The sequence below is a fragment of the Vipera berus genome (genome assembly GCF_964194415.1).
Source record: "Vipera berus genome assembly, chromosome: 3".
In the NCBI taxonomy this organism is placed as follows: domain Eukaryota; kingdom Metazoa; phylum Chordata; class Lepidosauria; order Squamata; family Viperidae; genus Vipera; species Vipera berus.
In genome coordinates this window covers 51,539,203-51,565,466 of record NC_138204.1, presented here as the reverse complement: position 1 = coordinate 51,565,466, position 26,264 = coordinate 51,539,203, and the positions used below count along the sequence as shown (strand labels likewise).

At 39.2% G+C, this 26,264-nt stretch overlaps 1 protein-coding gene across 1 annotated transcript; it reads right to left on the bottom strand.

The window, feature by feature from the left end:
* Positions 1–397: 397 nt before the first annotated feature.
* PI16 (peptidase inhibitor 16) lies at positions 398–26,104 on the bottom strand (the record flags this gene model as incomplete). The annotated part of the gene is made up of 6 exons (XM_081325463.1): positions 398–929; positions 2,047–4,744; positions 7,998–8,086; positions 10,570–10,679; positions 11,981–12,199; positions 25,937–26,104. 5 exons carry the CDS (start codon positions 26,102–26,104, stop codon positions 3,585–3,587), a joined length of 1,746 nt encoding a protein of 581 aa, XP_081181589.1. The 3' UTR covers positions 398–929; positions 2,047–3,584.
* Between the last annotated feature and the right edge of the window lie 160 nt (positions 26,105–26,264).

The following is a 26,264-nucleotide window of genomic DNA, read 5'->3' as shown; positions in this document are numbered from 1 at the left end:
TTGTTGTGAAAGGTAAACAAAAATTGCTTGAAAATTTTAATCTGAAAATACACATGTGTATGCACACCCCCAAAAATGGGTACATATATTTGCAAACAGGTACATATACATGAGAATGCAGGTAACACACAGGCTACAGGTAAAGGGGGGATTCCAGAAAAAAATATTTAAAACTCCACAAAAATTAAAAGCCTCATTAGGCCATTATTTATTTCACAATCACAGTGGGATAGGTCACTTGTTGATTGGCCAATGGCCTTAATAAAATTTCTTGTTGTTGTATGGGCTGTTTGATATGAACCAAGAAAAGCTTCTCAGACATTCCACTTCAACTCTTCCTTTAACGAATTGCCCTAAAGATCAGCTAGCCAATAAATAATGCATTTTATAGGCAAAAGATTTTTGAAATAACATTTATTTTCAGAAGTATTAAAAATCATGCCTTGCAATGCTACTTTATTGTACCATTTAAAATGTTGCACCTGTTGTGTAGTGAGTTCTTTGGAGGCAGTAAGCAAGACAAACAGGAACATTGCTTTATTGAGGCAAACAGGAACAGAACTGAATCAGAGGCTTCTGCGCGGCTACTTATACGGTTGGCCACTAGGTGGTGGCCAATAGCTTTAAAGGAACCCATTCCCGCCCCAAATCATCCAATGATCTTGGAGACAGCAAATCTGGCAAGTCAGTGACCATTACACAGACACACCACTTGAGCAACCTTAAGCAGCATTCAAACAGACACGTGAAACAGTTCAAGTAAAATCCCAATACATTACAGTACCCTTTTAAGAAGATGCTGTACCTTTCCCAAGGTTCTGTTAACAAAAATACAGTATTTGCAGAATTTTGCTTCAAGTAGCACCTTCAACTGGATCTTAGCTAGCCCAGCTGAGGTTTGTCAAGAGGTGAACTCTTTACTCTGGAAACTGTAAAAGATATGGATCAGATCAGCATTTGTCTGGCTGTTATGTGTAAAAAATCCAGCTGCAACACTTTGGCCTCCATTCTTCATAATTTAAAGCTACATCTATCTGGTTATGCCTTTGAAAACATTTCTCATCTTTTCATTAATCACACATTCCTGCTGTCTAATTGGGGTCAATAAGGAGCAGACATTACTCCTGATTTATTTTAGATACAATTGAATGCATTTACACTGCAATACATCACACATCTCTACATTGGGAGTGAGTTTCATTCTGATAGAACAGGCTAGCTATAGCGAAACATAAACAATGCAGACATGATTTTTTTTTTCAAGATGGATCACTGTCTATGGAATCATGGGACACCTGTTAACTCTGATATGCTGCAACAGAGAATATCTTTTTGTCACAACAGCTAAGTTCCACATACTGTTAGCTTTGAAAACAACTTTTCTACATGCTGTTCAGCTGGGCTAGAGCAAGGTTTCATATATCACACTGGATAATAATTCCTTGGGGTACTTCAAATTGAAAGATGCTACACCACAAAACTGACTTGCTATTCATATCTTTAGAGGATATATAGTGTCGCAATTGTAAACCCAGTCACTTGAAACTATAGTAAGTACCATTGAAACTAACAAAACAAAGATCTATGTAAATGACTGAAACATTTCAAGATAGTCAAGTAGCTTCAGGTTGAACTTAAATGCAGCCTGTTCCCAGAGATACTTATGTGATTACCAATAATCAAGTATCAGGTAGTCCTCGACTTATGATCACAATTGAACTTGAAATTTCTGTTGCTAAGCAGGACAGTTGTTAATGTGTTTTGCCCCATTTTATGACCTTTCTTGCCATAGATATTAAGTAAATTACTGCAGTTGTTAAGTTATGACATGGCTGTTAAGTGAATCTGACTTCCCATTGACTTTGCTTGTCAGAATGTCACAAAAGGTGATCACACTGCAACTATCATAAATATATGCCAGTTGCCAAACATCTGAATTTTAATCACATGAGCATGGGAATGCTGCAATGGTCATATAAGCTTGAAAAATGTTCATAAGTACTTTTTTTAAACTCACTAAACGAATAGTTGTAAATCAAGGATTACCTGTATCCAATGACTAGAATGTTTTTTTAAATCAACAACACTGCATGATAGCTAAGAACCATTTCAATCAAGTATCATTTAATAATAGCAACTGCTAAAAATGGCTGTATGAATCAGGCTCATTTACACACGCAGAGACAAAAGCAGCTTTTCCAACTTTATTATTGTTCATTAATAATATTGCCTGATCAAAATATTTTAGCAGTGAAGAGTCCTGGAAGTAATATATATATATACATGTAATAATAATATATATACATAATATATATATATATATACATGTAACATTTGGATGAGGACACTCCATTCACTTCACACTCAATATTTTAGCCCCATGGGCATTGCTTATTTAGTCTAAGATTAAATTGTTATGTACTAGGTTTCTCTGGAAACTCCTTAGCCAAGTTTTCCTAGTCAATCATTTACTATATCCAATTCTACAAATAGGACATGCAGTACAGTATCAGTGTGCCTTACATTTCCAGAGGATATAATAAACCCTCATGTTTGTTTGGGTTTTGTTTGGGTTTTGTTTTTCTAGGTCACAAAGCTTCAGCATCTATATCAAGAAAGCACAAATGAATTCCTATTTTAAAATAAGCTAAAGAAGTCAGTAAAGGTATATGCCTTTGCTTCGCTTGTGTAGTTTATTCTATTTTCAAGTTCCAGATTTCTTTTAACAGTCTGGCATTTTGGGCAGAAAACAGATCAATAAAGAAGATCTTACTGGGGACATTCTAACCCTAACTCAAAAGCAAGACAGGAGGTATGAGAATGGCATGCAGGCACAATCCTATAAATAAACATGCCACAAGTAAGGTGATGCGGAAAACTGAGTCAGGGCTTCAGATCAGACACACAAGCCGAGGGTCTGTTATTACTGGACTGTGACTCAGGGCAAAATCACAGCTGGAGTGAGGAAAATGTAGAAGTAGTAGAAACAGAGAACAATTCCCAACAAACTCCTAGCATTGCTGAAAATTCTGTTCTTTGGACCAATTCGAGCCCCATTCAATGGAATGGGAAAAGCTATAGGAAAAGAGAAAAAGGTGCAGGTATGCACATGGACACCCAAATACACGCATGCACAAAGGAAAAAAAGGGAGGAGTTTACATATTAAAGTAGTCTTCGACTTACAACCTCAGTTGAGCCCTAAATTTCTGTCGCTAAACGAAACACTTGTTAAGTGAATTTTTCCCCATTTTACGACCTTTCTTGCCATAGTTGTTAAGTGAATCACGCAAGTTGTTAAATTAGTAACACAGTTGTTTAGTGAATCTGGTTTTCCCATTGACTTTGCTTGTCAGAAATTTGCAAAAGGGGATCACATGACCCCGGGACCCTGCAACCATCATAATTATGAGTCCGTTGGCAAGCATCCAAATTTTGAACATGTGACCCTGGGGATGCTCTAACAGTCATAAATGTGAAAAATGGTCATAAGTCACTTTTTTCCAATGCTGTTGTAACTTTGAATGGTTACTGTTCAACTGCTGTAAGTCGAGGACTACCTGTAAATATGTCAGATTATGTATTACTATGAAGTGTGGAGCCAGTAAGGCCTGGTGTTTCTAAGAGCATTGCTTCGAGTGTGCCCACACCAGCTGCACTTGCTGTGTCTTTGCCATCGGGGAAGAGAGCCAAAGCAAGGTGCATAGGGATATCTGAAGGTCAGCTGCTCAAGGGCAGTCTTTATGTCCTCAGGTTGGCTGATCTGTTTACACCCAAGGCATGGCAGGCAGACAGACATTGAGGCTGCTTTACCTGCAGAAGACTGAAAAGAATTGCTGCTGCTCTGTATGGCTTTGGAATAGGCCATCAAACGATGGCGTGCTGGTTTTTTAGAGATGGGAGGTTTTATAAGGATGGGGGGTGGCTTAGGAAAAAACTGAGGCTTATCAATACGAGGGGGCTTGGGCACAGAGGGGGGCTTGGGCACAAGGGGGGGCTTGGGCACAGGGGGAGGCTTGGGCACAGGGGGGGGCGTGGGCACAGGGGGGGTCTTGGGCACAGGGGGGGTCTGAGGCACAGAGGGGGTCTTGGGCACAGGGGGGGTCTTGGGCACAGGGGGGGTCTTGGGCACAGGGGGGGTCTTGGGCACAGAGGGGGGCACAGAGGGGGGCTTTGGCACAGATGGCTGTTTGGGAGTGGAGAGGGTCTTTGTGGTAGTTGTGAGAATTGTTACAGGTCGCTGAGTTTTGACTAAGGATGTTTGGGTTGTGATTAAGACACCAGCAGAAGACGGATGCTCTGTGCCAGTAGTTTTTTTAGTTCCTGTTTCAGGAGAAATAGAAGAAAGAGATGGGGTTAAATCTGCAAAAGATGTAGCACTGGTTGTGGTCATCAAGGATTCATCAATCCCGTCTGTGCCTGAGTGTAAGTCAGTTACATTAAGATCCACATCTGGCTCTTCTGTCACATTGGGTTCAGATTGTGCTTCTGTGCCACTTTGGGAGCCTTCAGGTGTGTGTGCTACTGAAACTATTGTGGTGGACTGCAGATCTGAGCTTGCAGTTGAAATGGTGTCTTGATCTTCTGTAACGGGAGGTTCTGATCCTGTTTCGGTGCCAGTTTGGGGACTTTCTGGTATATGGGTTGCTGAAACTGTTATGAAGGACTGCAAATCTGGGCTTGTAGCTGATTTCAACTCAGGGGTTGTGGGTGATGCAGTGGTTTCTTCTACATCAGCAGTGGAATCTGGTTGAAAATGCATAGATTGACAGCAAGTCAGCAATAATTTACGGGGCAGGAAAATTGCACTTTGACACACATTTTTATACTGCTGGAAAGGTTTACTGTGTTATGAGTCTGTGGTGGCTACCCCAGCTTGAAGTTTTGGGATGCCTTTAAAATGCTGCACATAGACATTTGCTTTTAAATTAAATATAGATGTCATCTGGATTTTAACAGATGCCAGTGCTGTTTAGTTGGGCCCTGGAAAGCTCCATTGCAATCCATTATAAGGAATTCCGAGTCCAAACATTTATTTCATAAAAGATGAAATAAGCATTTGTGCCTCCCAGAGGCACTGCAACCATTTAGAGCATCATTTAAATGGGACTCGATTAGGATGCAACAAAAGATAATTATTTAGTTTGGCCTTCACCAACCTAGGTACCAGATTAGGAAAAGATTATTTAATTCTTATATTTTTAAACAATATCAAGAAGAGGATACCACTGGGATTTTCTATCTCAGGCAACAGATTTATTCTCTTATTTAGCACAGATTGACATAAATTACTGTGAAGGGATTAAGCATGTGTACACATATCCATTAGCATTGGTTACCTCATAGCTCATACATAATTTATTTGGCTGCTTATCTCATAAAATGATCCTAGGCAGCTCACAACAACCCATAAAAACAACATAACAATAGAGCATATCCTTTCCTACCCTCTGCATACCCACCAGAGCCTTGGTGGCATAGTACTTACAATGCTTATTGCAGGCTAATTCTACCCACAGACTGAAGTTCGATCCTGATGGGGCTCAAGGTTGACTCAACCTTCCATCTTTCTAAAGTCAGTAAAATGGGGACCCAGATTGTTGGGGGCAATGTGCTGTTGTTTGTAAACCAAACAGAGAGTCCTGTAAATCACTATAGAGCATTATATAAGTCTAAGTGCTATTGCTATTCCCAGAACATTTATCTTCTGATCCAACCTCAACCTTCTAAAGAAGGTGAAACTGATATTAACATACTACTTCACACTAGAAAAAAAACACACAGTATAATTGTAATAGAAGGTCAAGAATGAGCCTTTAGAAAATCTAACCTTTAGAGCCTTGGTGGAGCAGTGGGCTAATGCCTCCTTAAGTAACACCAGCTGCCTGCAATTAGTGCAGGTTCGAGTCCCACCAGGCTCAAGGTTGACTCAGCCTTCCATCCTTCCGAGGTAGGTAAAATGAGGACCCAGATTGTTGAGGGCAATAAGCTGACTTTGTAATAATGCTGCTTGGTGGGGGGGGGGGTGAAAGCCCTAATAAGCAGGCATATAGATAGAATGAAGGCTATTGCTAAGCACATTGATTTGTGCTTTAAATTGTAAGCCGCCCTGAGTCTTCGGAGAAGGGCGGGATATAAATGGGATTTTAAAAAAAACCTAGCCCAATTTTGGGGGGAAGAGACAATATTTCACAACCTTCTGGAAGGCTAAAGGGAAGGAGGGCAAATCTTAGAAGGAAAGCTATTCTAAAGGACAGGGTGCTATAGTGAGGTCCCATAAGATGACAATGTTTAAGGAAAAGGGCTTGGACCACACCTATGATATCTGACTGGGGATGTTATATTTGCAAACCACCATGAACTAGACATCTATCATAGTAATCAGGTGTCATCAAGAAGCCAACTCATGATTTTAATTAATTAATTAAATGCATATGGCTGTCTACTCAATTCCAGGTGACTAACAAGGTTCAAAAAACATTGCAACAAAAAGCAATCATAAAGACATAAAATACATAGCAAATCTAGAAGTAAGCACAACAAATGTATTTACATTTCCAGCAGAAATATTTGATTTGTGGTTACATGAGACAGCTTAGTCTGAAATGTTTGATCTCTTCTCTTATGTGCCCACCCAGCCTAGTGCCTAAGGGAAAATCCAGATTTTCCAAAGTTTCTTAACGGCAGGGTTGGTGTTAGCCATCTCTTTTGAGAGATGCTGTTCCACAAGGCAGGCATTGTGACCAAAAAGGAGTGCCTGTTTACTTGATAGAATCCAGAGCATGCCAATCCAATTGGATCTTGTAAAACTGGCAGTGATAATTAGAGACAGACTTTCCTTCAGATCTTCTGCCATATCCAAATCCTATATAGATAAACACCAATACCTTGTATTGTGCTAGTAATCCTACAGTGTAATCAGTGCAGCTCATGCAGTAGAAGTTTACATGGGAATATTATGGTGTACCCATAACTATTCTTGCTACTACCAGCTGTAGCTCCTGAGTTGTCTTCAAGGACCACACCATGGAGAGTGCATTGCAATAGTCCAAGTGAAAAAACTCTAAGGCATAAATGATTGTGAGTATAGTCCCCCAGTCTAAAAATGAATGCAAATAGCACACAAAATGAACTGTGCAAAGTTTCACCTAGCCACAGCTGCCAATTGCTTTTTGAACAGGAGCCAAGAGTCTAGAAGTTGGTTTGTAGGCAAGGATTCTGATAATCGGAACATTCTGGAACTGAGTGGCTCTGATATTTACAAGCACCACTCTGTGTTGCCAGGGTTGAGCGTAAGTCATCTCCATCAGCCTCAGGCATGGCGACAAAACCTTAATAGCATCTCTTGGTCAGATAGGGATTCAGAAAAATAACTAGGTATCATCAGATACTGGGCCTAACCCAATGCCTTTGGATGACCTCCCTTAGCATCTTCATGTAGATACTAAACAGACCTGGAGATAATTTTGTACTATAAAGAACTTCATCATGAAAGAAAAATAGTCATTTAAATTGTTCTTTCCCAGTATAAACCTCAGTTGGAACTCTTAAGTAATTTGTCAGCAATAAATGTCCATATTTTAATCCCCTCATTATTCAGAATAGCATAGCTATGAGAGAAGATGAAGTAATCCCCTCATTACTTTGTTCGTGATGGATTTCAATTCAATATGTCACTGTCTCCATAGAAATATGTTTGATTTGTGGTCACATGAGGCAGAAAGCTTAGTCTGAAATGTTTGATCTATTTTATACATGCACTTTATCACAGTAATCGCAGTTACTGAATTATAAAAAAGTAAATCAGCTTTCCTCTTGGGACAGTAGAAGTCAAACACATCTACTGGTCATCAGTTTTTAAAGTGGTATATTTGCAGAGTAGCTACAAGCAGCAGAATTAAATTTAAATTCAGTAGATAATCTTGGAGGAAAGAATTAATCTAGGACATAAACAAGGTGCCTTTTTTCAGACCTGCAGTCACATGGAAATATGACTTACCGCAGAGATTGTCCTTGCAGGAGTAGCCCTCTGGGCACATGGAACATGAAGCTCCCATGATATATGGCTGACGTCCCCTTATATTTCCCCTAGGAATTAAAAAGTGAACATGTCATGTAAAAGAGCAAAGCAGAGAAGCTTATTCCTCTCCTACAGAAGTTAGCAATCACTAAAAGATGGTCAACTTTGATACCCATAAGTGATTATTTAATATCAGGAATTCCATAAGGAGAAAGAGCTAAGAAAAAGATGCTATGTCATTCTGGAAAAATTTACATAAAAAGCTCATTTGCCCACATGTTTATGTAGTCTGGGCATTTACATGTTTGTAATAAAATTTTTAAGTATTTGTGTTTTTATTTGGAACTTTGGATGTTTTGATTCAGAGATATCTATGAGGGAGAGAAGTTAAATAAAGTCAAGATGGCAACCACATCTGTTTAATAAAAATCCCACCCCATTTTTACATGTACCATATTGACAACACACTTCAAAGGGGTCATGATGTCTTTTGTGTGGTCACAGTCAACATCTTTACTTTCTAACATTATCCCCTAGTATATTCCTGCTTTGAATGGTGAAAAAGAGGAATATAATTGTATTAATGTTAGTATTTACATTCCAAAAACTAATTAAATATCATCCAGTGAATCCTTTATTCCAGAATTTAGGCTGACACTGATTTAAGAACAATTATTCTTTAATTTTAAGATTGATACCAAGAATAATTGCAATTTAGGTAAGATGGACTCCTGAAGTAGGTTTACATGAAATCTCTAGGGCTCTTAACACATTCTGGAACTAGAAACATAAACACAATTAAATCCAGACAATTATTAATAGCAGATGCTGTACTGTGATCAAATGTCAGTTACACTTTAATTAGAAATGGACTGGTGCTTCTTTTGTACAAAGTAACATTATCTGATTAACAGTTGCAGTAATTATGTATATTTAATTCTATAAAATGTATTTATATTTTCTGCGGCTAATTTGCCTTGAAAGAGGGAAATATTGCTAGGGCTACTCTATTTAATGGAATGTGTGCAGTCATTTTAACTATTCACTTTCAAAATAGGTTAACACTTAGTAAGATAATTCATTTGTATATTCATTATTTATATTAGTTCATATTCAGTGGTATTATTGGGATAGGTGATCATGATTATATGATTGAAGTTCTGCCCAATTTTTTATGTGTGATAGGGTTTGCTATATCCTGCATACACCCCTCTTCATATTTCACAGGTTTCTCGCACAAGGGAGAGAAATGCCAGGAAACAACCAAACCATCCAATCTTGCAAAGTGCTGACACAACAGTTATACAACTATGTCGTGTACTCTCACATAGTAAATGAGGCGGTTTTGTGGTACACTCACAATGTTTGTGTCTACATTTCATGGGGAGCAATACTGACTTTTTCTGTGTCTCCTTCTTTCTTGTTAGCAGATCCCTTTGATTATGGAATGGCTTACCCCACTGCAAAACTGTTTGAAGCAGCTGCCAGTGCAACAGCTGAGGAATTTCAGTCAGCACAACAAAACAATATATTCTCATGGATTGGTGGAGTCTTTTAACTCTTGCGTTGCATTCAGTAGAATCATGTTTGTGCTATTGATTTAGAAGAATATGGTTCATGCACCTGGTTGTTGCAGTTACTATCAACCTTATGTTTTTCATATGTCATTGAATCTGGTTCATTAGTTTTTCATTATTTATTGGGCAGTGGGCAGTTCAGAAATGGTCTTCACTTGTGGGGGAGAGTGGAGGGGAAGTGGGAGGAGAATTCCTGAATCCATAAGAGGGACCAACATGTGTTTACTATGCAAAAGACCCAAAATTGAAGCCTGGTCTTAAGGATGCAGTACTGAATTAAATTCACCTTTAGGGTAAATCCATACTTTCTGTGGCCACTCCATCTACACTGGTCACCCAGCATTTCTTGAGTGTTCTTTTCCAGTTTAAGTCATTTTAAGCAGATGATTTGCTTTACTTCCTTCCAATCTACCGACAGCAACATATCTAATCAGTTACAATAAGGTATAGTCCATTACCTCCACCTTTCCAGTGGGCTGGTTGTTGCTCTATGCTGCCATCTTATTCTTGGTTTCCAGGTTCCCCTGAGTCAGTATCTGCTTTTTTTTTACAGTCTTTGAATGATTCAATGATTGTTCTTTCTAGAAATTCATCACTCCATTCAAACCTCACATTTCCTAGTGGGCACTTTTTCTGCCTACCCCTTATCTACAAAACTTCCCTGTTCTTTTTATTTGTTTCTTTAAGCAGAAGTATTGATTCTTCCCTGCTACAAAGTTTTCATGGACCTGTAGTGGAACTCAAGAATGAAAGAACAAGCTGTTCTTTTTTCTTTAATCTCTAAACCAGGGGTGTCAAACTCGTGACGTCACGTGACGTCGTGCGACGTATCGAAGCTTTTTCCCCATTGCCGGCAATGGGGTGGGCGCAGTTTTGTTGTGACTCATCCAGCCCGTGGGCCGGCAGTTTGACACCCCTGCTCTAAACCATCAGAACAATGATGACACAATAAGCTGGGGGAGAAAGAAACTTACGGGGGTTGATAATTGCAGACAAACAAATGCATGTCAGTATCATTTATCAGTTCCAGGGTTTCACAGAATGTTGTCCCACAGCCAACACGCTCACTGGTGGCCCAAACTACCTATAGAAGAAAGCAATAGCCCATTTATTCCTTATATCAGACCAAAAAGATATCTATGGGTGATGTCTGCCTAACCTTTATTTAGCTAATGAAACCATCCATCCACATGTTTATTTCAGAATCTTTCAGGTAGGTTTACAAATTGTGCATTCATTTCATACACATTGCCCAATATTTTTACTTAGATTTTCTAAAGGCTCATTCTTGACCTTCTATTACAATTACACTGTGTTTTTTTTCTAGTGTGAAGTAGTATGTTAATATCAGTTTCACCTTCTTTAGAAGCATAGACCTGACCTTGTTAGAGATGGTATTTAATCAAATATCTCTCCATGAGTGTATTGGCATGCAAGAATTCCTCTCTCTCCATCCTCAGTTCATTATTTTCATCACAAGATGTGCATGTGCCTTGAACTTAAATCCAATTTGTTTTATTACAAGGGTAGGGATACTCATTGCTCATTCACATTAGGCCAGGTTACAGATATTAAGAGTCCTAGAGAATTAGAGGATCAGAAATTTTCACGTCCTAGTTTATTATTATTTTCCTTTAAAAAATATAAATTGACATTATGCAGTGTCCTGTGTACATAAATTGTTTTTGAAAGAAGGTGTGGAAGCAACTGCATCCCTTCCATTGAGCAACAATCTCATGGTTAGATTAGGGGAGTTCTGGGTTCAACTACTCAGTCAGCCTTGAAGTATGATGGGTTTGAGTCACCTTTCTCAGCTGCCTACTGATACAACATTGTGAAGATAGACTATAGAGGAGAATGACATGAGTCTTGTGCAAGCCTTACATTCTTATGAAATATTAGCATTTTAATGAATACTTCCCAACAAATGTAAGAGCAATATAAAATGAAAATAATCTGTCATAACTGGGGATTCTAATCTGCTGGCAGGCAGGCTGATGATTTCATGGCTATCCCACAAAGGGACATGAAAATGAGCTTTCCCCAACAGCAACAACTGGTTGGAGTTATTCAGCGGAATTCAGACTATGTCATCAATTTCAGCACCACTGAAAATCAACCGGACCCTTATTCATGAATGTGTATACCATTGGTTTCAATCTTAGCTGGGAATTAACATGGAAGTCAGAATCTAAGACGATCGAAGTTAAGAAATTCCCTCAATTGCAATCACTGTCTATTCTGCACTCTACAGAATAACTTTTATCTTTCTATCACTTATGAGCTCTCTATCACTGTGGGGCCTTTTCATTTCAGTAGGTGGCACAATGATACACCATTTCCTAGGCATTGACTCTAAGCCTCCACCAAGATACAATTAGATACCTGGGTGTAATGACCACACATTTCTCCCTCTTTACATGCCATTGTGCTGTAATTATAATACTGGTACTCGATATACCAGTCTTCCATCGCTCTCTCCAGATCCAGGTATCCAGTCATGGCAAAAAGGTTCTCGCCTCGGTAGTCACGTTCCTTATTATGTTCCCAAGTGCATTTTGTTGAGTAATTTTGGGCAAAGGCTTCCAGTTCTGAATCCCAGCTCTGAAATCACAATAATCCAAAACATCATCAGCATCATCGTCTCCCAGAAGGGCAAAGTACAGCAATGAGTACCCAGAAAAATGGCCAGACACCCAATAACAATAGACAGGCTTAATGCCAGCATGAGGGACTAGAAAAATGGGGTCAAGAATCTAAATAGTTGTGCCCAATTTCAGCTGGAAATTATTTGCACTTTATATGCAGAATATCAGCCATCCAGATTAGTTCATATACTCCACATTCCAGATTGCTCAGAGACTTTTGGAAAGCTGAAGCTTCTTGAGGTTACAATCTTAATGATTTCTGGCTATTGAACCCAATGAGTGCTGTTCCCGAATTCCTCTAGCAACATTTACAAATTCCAACTAAAGGTAAGTATGTCATCAGAATGCAAGACTATTAAATTATCACTTAATTGCTTCTTTCTCCATTTTATTGCTGAAATAAGGAAGCTGAGAGGATGTAAAGAAAAGATGAGTTTTCAGACATAATATAGAAATATGTGCAATGAGAGCTATAGTACAGAAATTCCACAGGTTTTTAACTTCCTTACTTGATAAGCATATTTGTTTCTACGTCATGTCATGTAACACAGTCAGTGTCGACATCTAAATAGGTCTATATTTAATACATGACTATAACAGTCGTACAACATTTTAAAAATATTTCAGTATCTTTCCTTACGTTCTATGGTACATAATGCAAACTTACATGCATCGTATGGTACATAATGCCTTCAAGTGGGTTTACTGAAAACTTGCTGAATGAGGTAGTAATATTTTGGACTATAGCTAGAAAATATTTTTAAAGTCTCCATGGCACCTTCTTCATATGAAGTAAAGTAGCACATATCCTCCCTCCTGCCCCTCCCCCACTCAAAAAAAGGAAAGGAAAGGAAAAGTTGAAGGAAAGGGAAAAGGGATGAAGCTAACTCTTGTGCTGAACTAAGCCACTAAACCAAGCTAGGGTTTTATGCAATAAGGTTGAGGTGCATCTAAAAGTGTTCTCTCAGTGCAATAATCTTGCCCACCCATCAGAAAGGGCTTCAGTCCAAAAACTCACAGGCGGCCACCTCGTTTGACATAATATAGAGAAAGATTCTCTGGCCAGTAGCTGGTATGAATCCTTTTTTTCCCATGAAGAGGAAAGGATAGTAAACATGCAAACACTCCCTGCCGCAACATGCCTTGTTGAACAGCTGTGTTAGACTAGAGCCAATGTAAACATCTGGCATACTTGTTACTTAAAACAGCTGTCAACTGATCCCTCCAGTGTAGTGATAGACAGGCCATTCTTATCCAGCTGTGCTCCTTGGGCTACTTTAGAAGCAGTTGTCAAGCAGGAAGAACTTTTATGTATGGAGAATGTGACTGGGGAATACTATGGTACACAAGTCAAGTTAGTACTCAGTTTTGGACCATGTTCTGTTATACAGTTCCAAGTGTCTCTAACTTCTGATGCAAATTAGTCGAGCAAAGGCCTAGATCCAGTTGCAGAAGGGCTCAGAAGACTTCCTGAGAGGACTCATTTGCAATGCAGAATGCGCAGCACTTTAGTCAAGAAGGGAATGAAATTTGTTTTCATTTCCAAGTACCGGTATGTAATGTAGCACTGGGGTAAGATTTGATATTGAACATAGGATTTGCATCCCTGTGATAAATGTGGCTTCTCGTACAGACCATATCATTCTGTAGAACTTGGTCACAGTTATATATATTAGGCAAGATTCAAATTGTCAAACAGATAGACATATGTTAAGTGGTGGAATCTTACCAGTTTGTACTAGATTTCTATGAACTATTTCTTGAAGGGATTGTGTCGCAGTCTTAATGAATACGGTAAGTTCAGAATGTCCAATGCTTAACCAATTTTGTAAAGGAAAGAAATCCAAAGAGAAATAACGAAAAGAAATGGAACTTATACTTCGGGGAGTCTTCTATCTCTGCAGAAGCCTACTGTTGACTTGTCATTTTCACAATTTCCCTCTGGCCTAAACACAGGACTAGCATATTTGTGCTATATAAATCCAAGTCGCCAGTAAATGGCAACAAGCAACTGAAAAATCCAACTCTTTTAATAATATTTAATAGAAGAATGAAAAGGAAAGGAAGGTAAGGGTATAGTACAATAATAAGGAAATGCAGCTATTTCTATGCAATACGGGACAATAAGCTACATCTTTATATAAAATACAACTCCCCTTTTAAATTACTCCAACATAGAGCACCTATGATGTATGGCCTGCTTTCCTTTCCATCAATGTAGAGCCAATTCAAAGTATGAATGTGAGCCAATTCTAGAATTAGAGAGAGCTGAATACTGCAGTTCTATCCAACCCCACCACGAAAAGACTGTCCCTGCTGCTCTAGAACAGTCTTTTTCAGTATGGATCCCTCCACTGCTCCCATGAATCCTGCCAGTGAGCAAGAACAAGAGATACTATAAGAAAACCTGCAGGGACCCAAACTGGGCAAAACAGATGTACAGTAGAAAGCTTTTCTTATTTCAAATTATCCTGTTTTTATATGGCAAATGAACACAGACAATGTGTTTACTCATCAAGTCGTAGGCAGGGCTGAGAGAGAAAAAAGACATGATACCAGAGTCAAAAAGTTGGTTTTGGGGTGGATGTTTAAGAGAGAGAAAAGCTTCTCTAGTACAGTATAAAACCAGTAGTCCTCAAGCTTATTCTGGCTTTAATAAGAAAGGAAAGTAACTCGTTAAAATAAGCATTTATCAAAGCGCTTTGGATCACATTTAGAACCACATTTAGAATTTCAAACATTTCAGATTGGAATCAGTAGCAAGTGAGACCATTTCTTCAAGACTTTGTCTTTAAAGTAAACCACATTTTTACCCCCATTTTATTCATCTTATTGAAGTTGCAAATTCCTGGAGAAAAAGGAATGTTCACAATTCTGCATTGTTAAAACCTCTATAGAAAGAAACCCAGTACTATAATATACATCAGAACAAGATGACAGAATCTTGACAACTTCAGACAGCTCTCAAGTAATGTCATTTTTAAATATTTAACTATTTCTGCTTACACAGACTATACACAAATACACACACATATACAGTGCTTTTTTGTGTATGTATGTATGTATATATATATATATATATATATATATATATATATATATATATATATATATATATATATATATATATATATATATATATATATATATATATATATATATATATATATATATAAAAGGTGCTGGAACTCACACACATCATACAAGCTGCCTTGCCAGCCCTACAAGTTTCCATCCAAAAAAGGTGCTGGAACTCCGTTCTGGGCGTTCTGTGACAAAGCCCTGTACATACACATGTATCCATGGTCATGCATCTTTTTCTGCCACAAATAAAGAATTGACTCACAGCAGATGAACACTTCAAGCTTAGTCTGCTCCTACACATAAGCTAGGGTACGTATGAGGATGGTATCAAAAAAGCCCAAAATGGCAATCATAATCATACAATTAAAGCCCTGGCCCTTTCTTACATGCAACACACATGCAACACATAGAGAAAAGTGCCAGTAATTGCTATTTTTAATTTTTTTTTACCTCATTCCCTATAGAAACCACTATTGTAGGCCTTGAGATGAGATAATGGAATGACAGGACAGCAGAGCTGGAAGGGACCTTGGGGGTCTTCTAGCCCAACCCCCTGCTCAAGCAGGAGACCCTGTACCAGTTGTCCAATCTCTTCTTAAAAACTTCCAGTGACGGAGAACAACTTCTGAAGGCAAGCCATTCCACTTATTAATTGTTCTAAGAAATTGCTCTAAGATACAATATTATCATCTTAGATGTTTAGTTCACAGCTATCTGAGGAAGCAACAACAGTAGTAGGAAACAGAGGCACATTAACACTTATTCTGAGTAGCCACATATCCATAGCCAGTCCATCTTTTTTTCTTATTTTTGTAACGCTTACTTGGGCATATACAGTGTGCAGCAAAGTATGTGATCACACAGCATGCTAGCCTATTTAAAAATATAAAAAAGGAAAAGATTAACCTTTTTGGTAAACTGGACTCAAGACCTATCAGCCTGACCTCAAGACCTGGGAAGATTCTGGAAAAGATAATTAAACAACAAATCAGCGAACACCTAGATGCAAACAAAGTCATTACTAAAAACCAACATTTGTTTGTCAAAAAGAGATCATGCCAGACAAATCTTATTGCATTCTTTGACCAAATGACAAAATTAGTGGACCAGAGGAATTTATTTATTTTTTAATTTTTTTATTCCATTTATATCCCGCCCTTCTCCGAACACTCAGGGCGGCTTACAAGCTTAGCAGTAGCCTTCATTCTATGTATATGCCTGCTTATTAGGGCTTTCACACACACCCCAAGTGGCATTATTACAAAGTCAGCTTATTGCCCCCAACAATCTGGGTCCTCATTTTACCTACCTCGGAAGGATGGAAGGCTGAGTCAACCTTGAGCCTGGTGGGATGCGAACCTGCACTAATTGCAGGCAGCTGGTGTTACTTAAGGAGGCATTAGCCCACTGCTCCACCAAGGCTCTTGATATAATTTACTTGGACTTCAGTAAGGCATTTGATAAAGTATATCACAACCTACTACTTGATAAAATAGAAAAATGTGGGTTAGAAAGCATCACCACCAGATGGATTCGTAGCTGGCTGACCGGCTGTACTCAGCATGTGGTCCTCAATGGAACTGCATCTACATGGAGGGAAGTCTGTGGTCGGGTGCCCCAGGGCTCTGTTCTAGGCCCAGTGCTCTTCAACATCTTCATCAACTATTTGGACGAGGGGATAAATGGGGAACTCATCAAATTTGCAGATAACACCAAGCTGACAGGAATAGCCAACACTCCAGAAGATAGGCTTAAGATACAGGAGGATCTGAACAAAGTGGAACACTGGGCGCTATTTAACAAAATGAAATTCAATGGTGAAAAAAGTAAAGTTCTACATTTAGGCAAGAAAAACCAAATGTACAAGTATAGTATAGGTGGTACCTTGCTCAATAGTAGTAACTGTGAGAGGGACAATCACTTAGATATGAGCCAGCAGTGTGCTGCAGCTGCCCAAAAAGCCAACACAGTGTTAGGCTGCATTAACAGAGGGATAGAATCAAGATCATGTGAAGTACTAATACCACTTTACAATGCCTTGATAAGGCCACACTTGGAATACTGCATCCAGTTTTGGTCACCACGATGTAAAAAAGATGTTGAGACTCTACAAAGAGTGCAGAAAAGAGCAACAAATATGATTAGAGGTCTGGAGGCTAAAACGTATGAGAAACAGATGCTGGAATTGGGTATGTCTAGTTTAATGAAGAGAAGGATGAGGGGGGACATGATAGCAGTGTTCCAATATCTCAGGGGCTGCCAAAAAGAAGAGGGAGTCAAGCTATTCTCCAAAGCTCCTGAAGGCAGGACAAGAAGCAATGGATGGAAGCTAACCAAAGAGAGAAGCAACCTAGAACTAAGGAGAAATTTCCTGACAGTTAGAATAATTAATCAGTGGAACAACCTGCCTCCAGAACCTGTGAATGCTCCAACACTGGAAGTTTTTAAAAAGAGACTGGACAGCCATTTGTCTGAAATGGTATAGGGTTTCCTGCCTGATGAGGGGGTTGGACTAGATGACCTCCAAGGTCCCTTCTAACTTCATTATTGTTGTTGTTGTTATGAAAACAAATGAATCGGTCATAAACTAGGAAATGCATTGATGGTGATGTATGCTGGTAAAGCTATAAATCAGGTTTAGTTTTTCATCCGAGTCACGAAAGATCAGACTGTGCTTGAGTCAGTCCGAGATGCAAAATATCCAGTCCAAGTGTCATGGTCAAATACCACAGTTAGTTCCCAAGAGGGAGTCAATCAGAGTTGTTCAAACTAATTCAAGAGTGAGGAATACACATAACTCATAGTTATAGGTTATCACTATATCTCCTTTCTGGGGAGCCCTTAAATGCCTAAAGCTCTTATTCTCCACCCATGCTCAGTTGAAGGTAAACAACCCTAATTTATGAGATCAGACTTGCAAAGCAGCTGCCTTCATTGCTTTCCCTGAAATTGGCCAAAATCCTTCTGATACTTTCCACACTATCTCTGCCATTCCCGTGGGCTGAAAGCTTAATTTTCAGTTGCAGATCAAAATCCTCTACTGTGGTTGAGAGCTGGAGGAGCAGCACCTGTGTTTTCTCTGATGGTCCTGGCCTTGGTCTTTTGGTTTCTGAGTTAAAAGGTTGATCAACCTGTTCATCTTGAGAGGAAGAGGAGCATCCTGCCTAGACTTGATATTTGGGAGATTAGAGAGAAGAGCAAACAGTATACTGAGGAACGGACAGCAAACCCAGAAGATTGAGGAAGGAGCAGGTTGGCTAGTGTAGACTAAGCAAGACTTTTACTGGACCCAGGATGGGGGGGGCAGGAATTGGAAGATTCCCCTCCAAGGAGTGTGCAAACATTTGGGAGAGCAAAGGAAAAAATGGGAATTAATAAGGAGGGAACAATACTGAAAATGAAAAGATAGGCATTGATAAATCATCCACAGAGGTTCCAGCATGTAAGACTTGCTTTCCCAGCATGGATGAGACTGGCAAGCAGCAGGGGAACCCACCGGTCAAGGACAGCAGGTGCTGTAATGCAAACTGAGCATCGGTCTAGCCCAGTTGCCAACTTACCAATCTAGTGCAATCCAGACTGAAGTTTTTAATGCTGATTTCAGATATAGCTGAGACAAGCAGCTTAAGTCTTTGCGTGGAGTTGTCAAAAGTTCCTTCATCTTGCTTAGAGACCTAGGTGAATCCCTTTTCTTTTTTAAGACATTCATGGTTGTTGCAAAGTGGTCTGCACCACAACACTCAGAAAAGGTATCTTCATATTTCCTACCTATCAAACACATTAAACAAGTGTATGATTGTTCCATGACAATAGAAAGGCATTCCCCCTGAATGTCATCTCCCTAAATAAGCAGAAATAATATGCCCAATGGACCTCTTAAGCAAAGTTCTGATCCAGGAATTGTTTTCTGCTTTAGTGGCACCAAAGAACAGCTGCAATGGAATCTTAGTGGGGAGGAAAGGTTCAAGATATAACTGGTAGATTTAATTACGAGAATGAAGGATTGTAACTGGGACTTCTCAGAAAAAAATCCACCCTTATATTAACATTTGCAGTCTTGGGTCCCAACTAAAGACATGCAGGTAGTCATGCATGTAATGCAGTAATTGTGTTATGACCACAATTTTACAAACTTTTTGCCATAGTTGTTAAGTGCAGTTAAGTGAAATATGTGATTGTTAAGTGAATCTGGCTTCTCCCTGCTGACTTTGCTTGTCAACTGGGAATGTCGCAAAGGGCGATCACATGATTCCAGGATGCTGCAATCAACATAAATATATGCAGGTTGCCAACTGCCCAAATTTTGGTCACATAATTGTGTGGATGCTGTGACAGTCATAAATGCAAAGAACAATTGTAATTCTTTTTTTTTTTTGAGTGCCATTGTAACTTTGGTCCCTAAACAAATGGTCGTAAGTCAAGAACTATCTGTAATCAGCTAAATCATCCTTTCATAGAAATGAGAATCCAAGCAAAATGTATTATCATTTAAACAGAATTATCATGGAAGAAACCAGAAAATAAGTGAACTACCTCAAAGATTTCCAAATTCAATAAAGCCATCCTCACATCTTTAAACATATCTAATTTAATCTTTTAAATATACATTCAAATATAAATGAATGAAAACATAGCAGAAGAATTGAGGATGAAGAACAATAGTGTGACGCTGTTCTTAAATGTTCTGACTGGTTTGTTGTTTTTTATTTTAAAAATAATATTTTACAGTATCATTCCACTAGAGTTCATCCACAGAGTCACTGCCAATTCCCAAAGATGGTTGTTGAAGGTCTTTATCCAAGACCCTTTTGGCTTTCCATCAATGTCTTGTTTTGTTTCTTCTCTACCCTGCAGCACATACAGGGCTGGGGTGTGGTCAAAAAAGTCCAAAGAAGCAGCTGCAACCGAAGCCACCCATTTTTATGAGCCTTGTGCATGCAAGATGTTAAAAAAAGGTAAGGAGTTTATTTGAGCGATCATGACTACGATCTTGATTTTTTTGGCTTCCTTCCCCTCACTGAAGTCCCTGTTTCCTGACTGGGGCAACAGAATTATTATGGGCTATATGTATTCTGTTATACTCTACTGTCTATTCCAATCAACTGGATAAATAATGAGATTTTCATATCAAACAGATTAAACAATTACTGGATAATCTTGCTCCAATTCTAGCACAAAATGTGCAATGCAAGTAGTAATCAACTTACAGTCAATTCATTTAACAACCATTCCAAGTTATGGCACACTCAGAAAAGTTACTTATGACCTGTCTTCAAAGTTACAACTGCCACATCACTCTGGCAGTCATGTAATCACATTTCAAAGCACGTGGCAACTGGCTTGCATGTCGGACCAGTTGCAGCACTCCATGGTCAAATGATCGCATTTCCAGCAAAAAATGGCAAAAAGGGTCCATTAAATAAGCTGGATTCAACTTATGTCTACACAATTCATTGAATAACTGCGTGATTTGCTTAATCATGATGGTGACTTGCTTAACAAACATAGTAAAAACAACATCACATGGTGACTCAACTTATGACCGCAGTGACTTACAAACAAAATTCCAGCTCAGCTGGGGTTGTAAGTCAAGGACTAGCAGTATTTCAGACTGGCATATTGATGACTGCAAATGAAACTGTTTTAAACTCATATGAACATAGATGTAATCACTGAGATGCTGATGTAGATTCAGGCTGGGTGCGCTATCCCCATTTTGTGATTCACAGCCAAATGGCGGGCTCTAACAGCTGCATTTCTCATTCCATTAAATATGGCTTGGCAAGCATAGCTCAATGTATGTAAATATTTCCATGACAACCAGCCCTTACTGACCCAAGCAAAATAAAAAGCGTGACTTTGGACAGGAATTCATAACAGGAAAAGGCATTAACCATGGGACCCAAAGGCCAGCCCTAAAAAATAAATAACTCTGATCCAGATTGTCAAGATAATCGTCTCACAAGCACATTTAGAATTGAGGGAAGCAGCATTAGCAAAAAGTGCCGTCCCAAAACTTTGCATTGAATGCAATACAATACAGCAGTATACCTCCCATCCACAAAACCCTTGAGCAAAAAGCAGCACCCTTATAGGTCTTTCTCATGCTTTAGTGCAGAAAAGGAACAAAAGGGAGCTGGCGGCTCCTGGGGTCAACAAACTCAAGATGATGGCAGGACCACACCATCAAAGCCCCACCCCTTTTTAGGTGTGAGCAAATGTCCTTGTCTTATCACATTTAGTTCTAATAAGAGAAAAGGATTGATCCAGAGTGATAGTTTTTCTCATGTTCACAAAATATGAATATCAGATTGACACCTGGACTAATCTGGGAAAATACTGTCCTACTAATATGGCATTTGTGCCTTCACACCCTTTTTTTATGACCCATGCAAATCTGACTACACTGCTGACTTTCAACAGTGAAGTGTAAGACCTAAAATACGTTTCAGACAATTAAGAACAGTCTCAACACATTTTTCATTTCTCAGAACTTTGTTTTGGTTGGAGGGAAGGTGTCTTACCATGTAATAATTTGGATTTTATATTGCATTAATTGCCTTTACTATGATGGGCCCTCGTTTTTATTTTGTCTATTGCACTGTTCTCTGTCCTTGCCTTCATATGGTGTTTACATTATGCTGAAAAAGTTTATTTCTCTTATAATAACTCACAGATATATTATTTTAGAAAAAGCAAAGTTCCAATTTTCTCCCCAAAACAAGAGGGGAGGAAATGGAAAAAAATCCAGCACCACCTACGTTGTGATGTGATTTATCTCCCTACTGCATCTTTCCTTTCCATCACAAAGATAGTAAAATGCAGCCTTCTATCACCAAAAATCCATGGATGAACCCTTAAAGAAAATTCATATATTTTTGTCCTTTCAGGGCTAGTAAAAGGAATAAGAAGACAATGGCCCGCCCCCCCAAAAAATCTGCCACTGCCCTTTAATCTTCAGCTACATTTCTACTTGTATTTGTCATCAAAAAGAGTCAGTTCTCAAGATTCCACTACAAGTTCACTTGGACTCCTGGGAACAACCTGCCTAAAACCACACAGACTGCAAGGCAGAGATGTGGTCTGAGCCACAGCCATTAGCAAACAGCAATCATTGCCCTTTCAATTTACTCCAACCTAATTTATTACTCAAATTCCCTATACAAATCATTTCTACTTGAATTAATTTTCTGGCAAAGGGCCGATTTCTCCTCTAGCAAGCCTCCCCCTCCATATTTTTCTTACCTCACTCATACCTGCTCAAAGCTCTCTGTGGATGCAGCTCTCCACCAGCTGCTTTGGTCCTGTGCTCATGCCACTTTAATTCTAGAAAGGCTTGAGAAAATTGGGCCCAGACTGAGACATTTTCCAAAAAGCAGAGTACCACATTCTCCTATCAGATATTTTTCCTGCTGTTGTGGAGCACAGTGCTAGGCTGCATTAACAGAGGGGCAGAATCGAGATCACGTGCAGTATTAATACCACTTTACAATGCCTTGATAAGGTCACAATTGGAATACTGCATCCAGTTTTGGTCACCACGATGTAAAAAAGATGTTGAGATTCTAGAAAGAGTGCAGAGAAGAGCAACAAAGATGATTAGGGGACTGGAGGCTAAAACATATAGGGAACAGTTACTGGAATTGGGTATGTCTAGTTTAATGAAGAGAAGGGTGAGGGGTGACATGATAGCAGTGTTCCAATATCTCAGGGGCTGCCACAAAGAAGAGGGAGTCAAGCTATTCTCCAAAGCGTCTGACGGCAGGACAAGAAGCAATGAATGGAAACTAGTCAACGAGAGAAGCAACCTAGAACTAAGGAGAAACTTCCTGACAGTTAGAACAATTAACCAGTGGAACAACCTGCCTCCAGAAGCGGTGAATACTCCAACATTGGAAGTTTTTAAGAAGAGACTGGACAGCCATTTGTCTGAAATGGTATAGGGTTTCTTGCCTGAGCAGGGGGTTGGTCTAGATGACCTCTAAGATCTCTACCAACTTTATTATTATTCCAGGGAAGCAATGACCAGTCACCTTCTTTTCTGTCTTCCTAGACATATACACTTTTTACAGGTGTGCAATTTTTAAAAAAAAATGCACACACACATATACACTCACAAAGTGAAGACTGGAAAGCACGTGCAAACAGGCATAACCTATTTTAAATATCATGTCCTACTGCCCTATTGCTTTTTTGTCTCTTTCAGAGCTTCCTTTATTATAAATGCTGTAATAGCACAATGACTATAATTCTTGCAAATAAAAGGCTGGTTATTTGAAACAGCGAAGATTTTCATTTTTCTGAACTTGCTACTTTTCCCTGTGCTTTTTTTTTAAGTCATAGAGAAATGTCTAGTGATGTATCATTTCATCATTTTTTTGGGTTACTCAAAGTAGCTTTCACTTCAGCATCCATGTAATTTAAATAACTATGGACTTTTGGGGATCTAGAAGTGCATTCTTTTATCTCAGGTATAGTTTTTTTTTTCTTAAATTCTGCTGCATTTCAAACCAGCAACCTTTTTAAAATAAGAAAATATTATACAGGTAATCCCTGACTTAGAACAGTTATTTTAGTGATCATTCAAAGTTACAAGGGCACTGAAAAAAGTGACTTATGACTGTTTTTCACAGTTGTGACCTTTGCAGCATCTCCATGATCGTGGGATCAAAATTCAGATGCTTGGCCACTGGTTCACATTTATGACCACTGCTGTGCCCCAGGGTCATGTGATCACTTTTTGTGACCTTCTGACAAACAAAGTCAATGGGGAAGCCAGATTCACGTAACAACCGAGTTACTAACTTATCAACTTCAGTGATTCACTTAACAACTCTGGCAAGGAAGGTCATAAAATGGGGCAAAATTCACTTAATAGATGTCTCAGCGACAGAAATTTTGGACTCAATTACGATCATAAGTCAAGGACTACCTGTAGTCATTGTGCTATCCTTGAATTCAAAGTAAAATGCAGCTCTAAAAGTTTTGAAATAGCACAATAGGCACTGGGTCAGTGGAAGGAGCGTTTCTGTTTTATCACAGGAGCCAATTCATGCTGGAGTTAACTTGAATGAACTGAAGCATACTAACCCAAGTGGGCAGGAGCTCAAGGTGACATAACATAGAAAAGTGTATTTTGGAAGTGAATCAGGAAAATGTCTCCTGAAGTTGCTTTAGAGGTGAGTGAGGGATTAATAGAGGGTGACATCATCCCTTACTGCCCTCCAGAAACAATTGTCATCCCATTCTGGTGACAGGGAAACCTGGCCATAGTCTCAAAATACGCTGCTGGTTTTCAATCAGTGGCTACTGGAAATCTCAGCAGAACAGTTTGCCTTCGTTTACAAATATCTTTGGGACATGTCCAGCCTTTGATTTCTACCAAGCAAATCAAATCCTGAGATTATTTTTTGTTAACGCTATTTTTTTAAAAAATCTGAATCTGCATCTTGTTCCCTCCCCAACCCCGGAAAAACAGCAGGAGGGGGAGAAATGAGTCTGAACAGCAAAAGCAGTGGTGGGATTCAAATATGTCAACAACCCGTTTTCTGTGCAGATGCCGCTTCCGGAAGTCCATTCTGGGCCTGGGCAACAAAAAATTAGCTACCAGTTCTGCCGAAGTGGTGCAAACCGGCTGAATCCCACCACTGAGCAAAAGGGTAACATTTATAAGAATGCAAAAAAAAAATGTGCAGGTGTAGTGGGAAGTGGGTCAATATATTTACATTGGCATCGGTAACAATGCTATTATCCTACTTGTTACAGACAGAACCTTAATGAAGTTGGAGCTGGTTGACAGGCAGACATGGAGAAGGGGAAATAATATAATCAGTGATATCAAATTCCTGTTTGATTATTGTGTTTCCTAGAACAGTAGCAGAGCTGGGATATTAAAAAAAATCTGTTTTGTATCCCATGCAACTAATGAGTTTCACGTGCTGAAACCATATTTTCTAAAAGGAAAAAACACACATACGTAGACGACCATCACTACCACCTGTAAAAGCCCAAAAGATGTTTTCTGAATAGAACTGTAATCCAATAGCTATGGGCTCTTCATACAGAAATTGAAAACCTTTTTAGTTCTTTTATAGCCCTGGTATTATAACTTGGTATAGAACTCCTGTAACAATGGCCCACACTGGCTTCCTTACCTTAGATTCATATAGAATACTTTATGACAGCTCTAATTCATAGCAGGAAATTGATAAGAATCAGAGGATTGCTCCATTCAAAAGTTCCAGAAGTTTTCAGTGAATTACAGGTGAGCAGATTGGCTTATGAACAGAAAAACAGCAGACCTTCCTCCTCCCCACACACAAACACATTCCCCCTTGCACAAAAATAGGTCACCGTTGTTTTAAAAAGTAGTTAACTTGTAAAATACACCAGGAAACACAAGGCATGTCCAGAAAGGTCATTTAACTGGTTGCTGAATTCAAATTTCTCACCTTTCTTTTCTTCATCAACTGAACACAGGGACACCAAAGGGTTGTTTTTTTTTAAGTTCATTTTTATAACACTCAAGCAAAGTTGCCATATATTCATGATAAGAGATAGAAATCTCTGAATTCCCCAACTCCACCAAAGCCCATCACCACAAACTTACCATTTTCAGCATATTTGCAGCTGAAGGGGAAACCATGGAACGATACAGGTTGTGCTGGTCCACTATCTGCTGCTTTTCCTCATCTGTAAAGGACCAGCTCAGCTCCATCGCTGAGAGCAGCAGGAGGAGGAGGGGAAGGAGGGGAATCCGCAGGCCTGAGCTCAGCATTGTGGCACTGTCTTGTTGTAACAGCCCACGGGTCTGGCAGACAGCTTTAAATCCTTTCCCAGAGTAAGGAACACCCAAAGCCCAAGAATTGCAAGGAGGATATTTATCTTTTTACTAGAAATGCCTTTCAGAGCCATAGAGGGAACACACCCATCTCGTG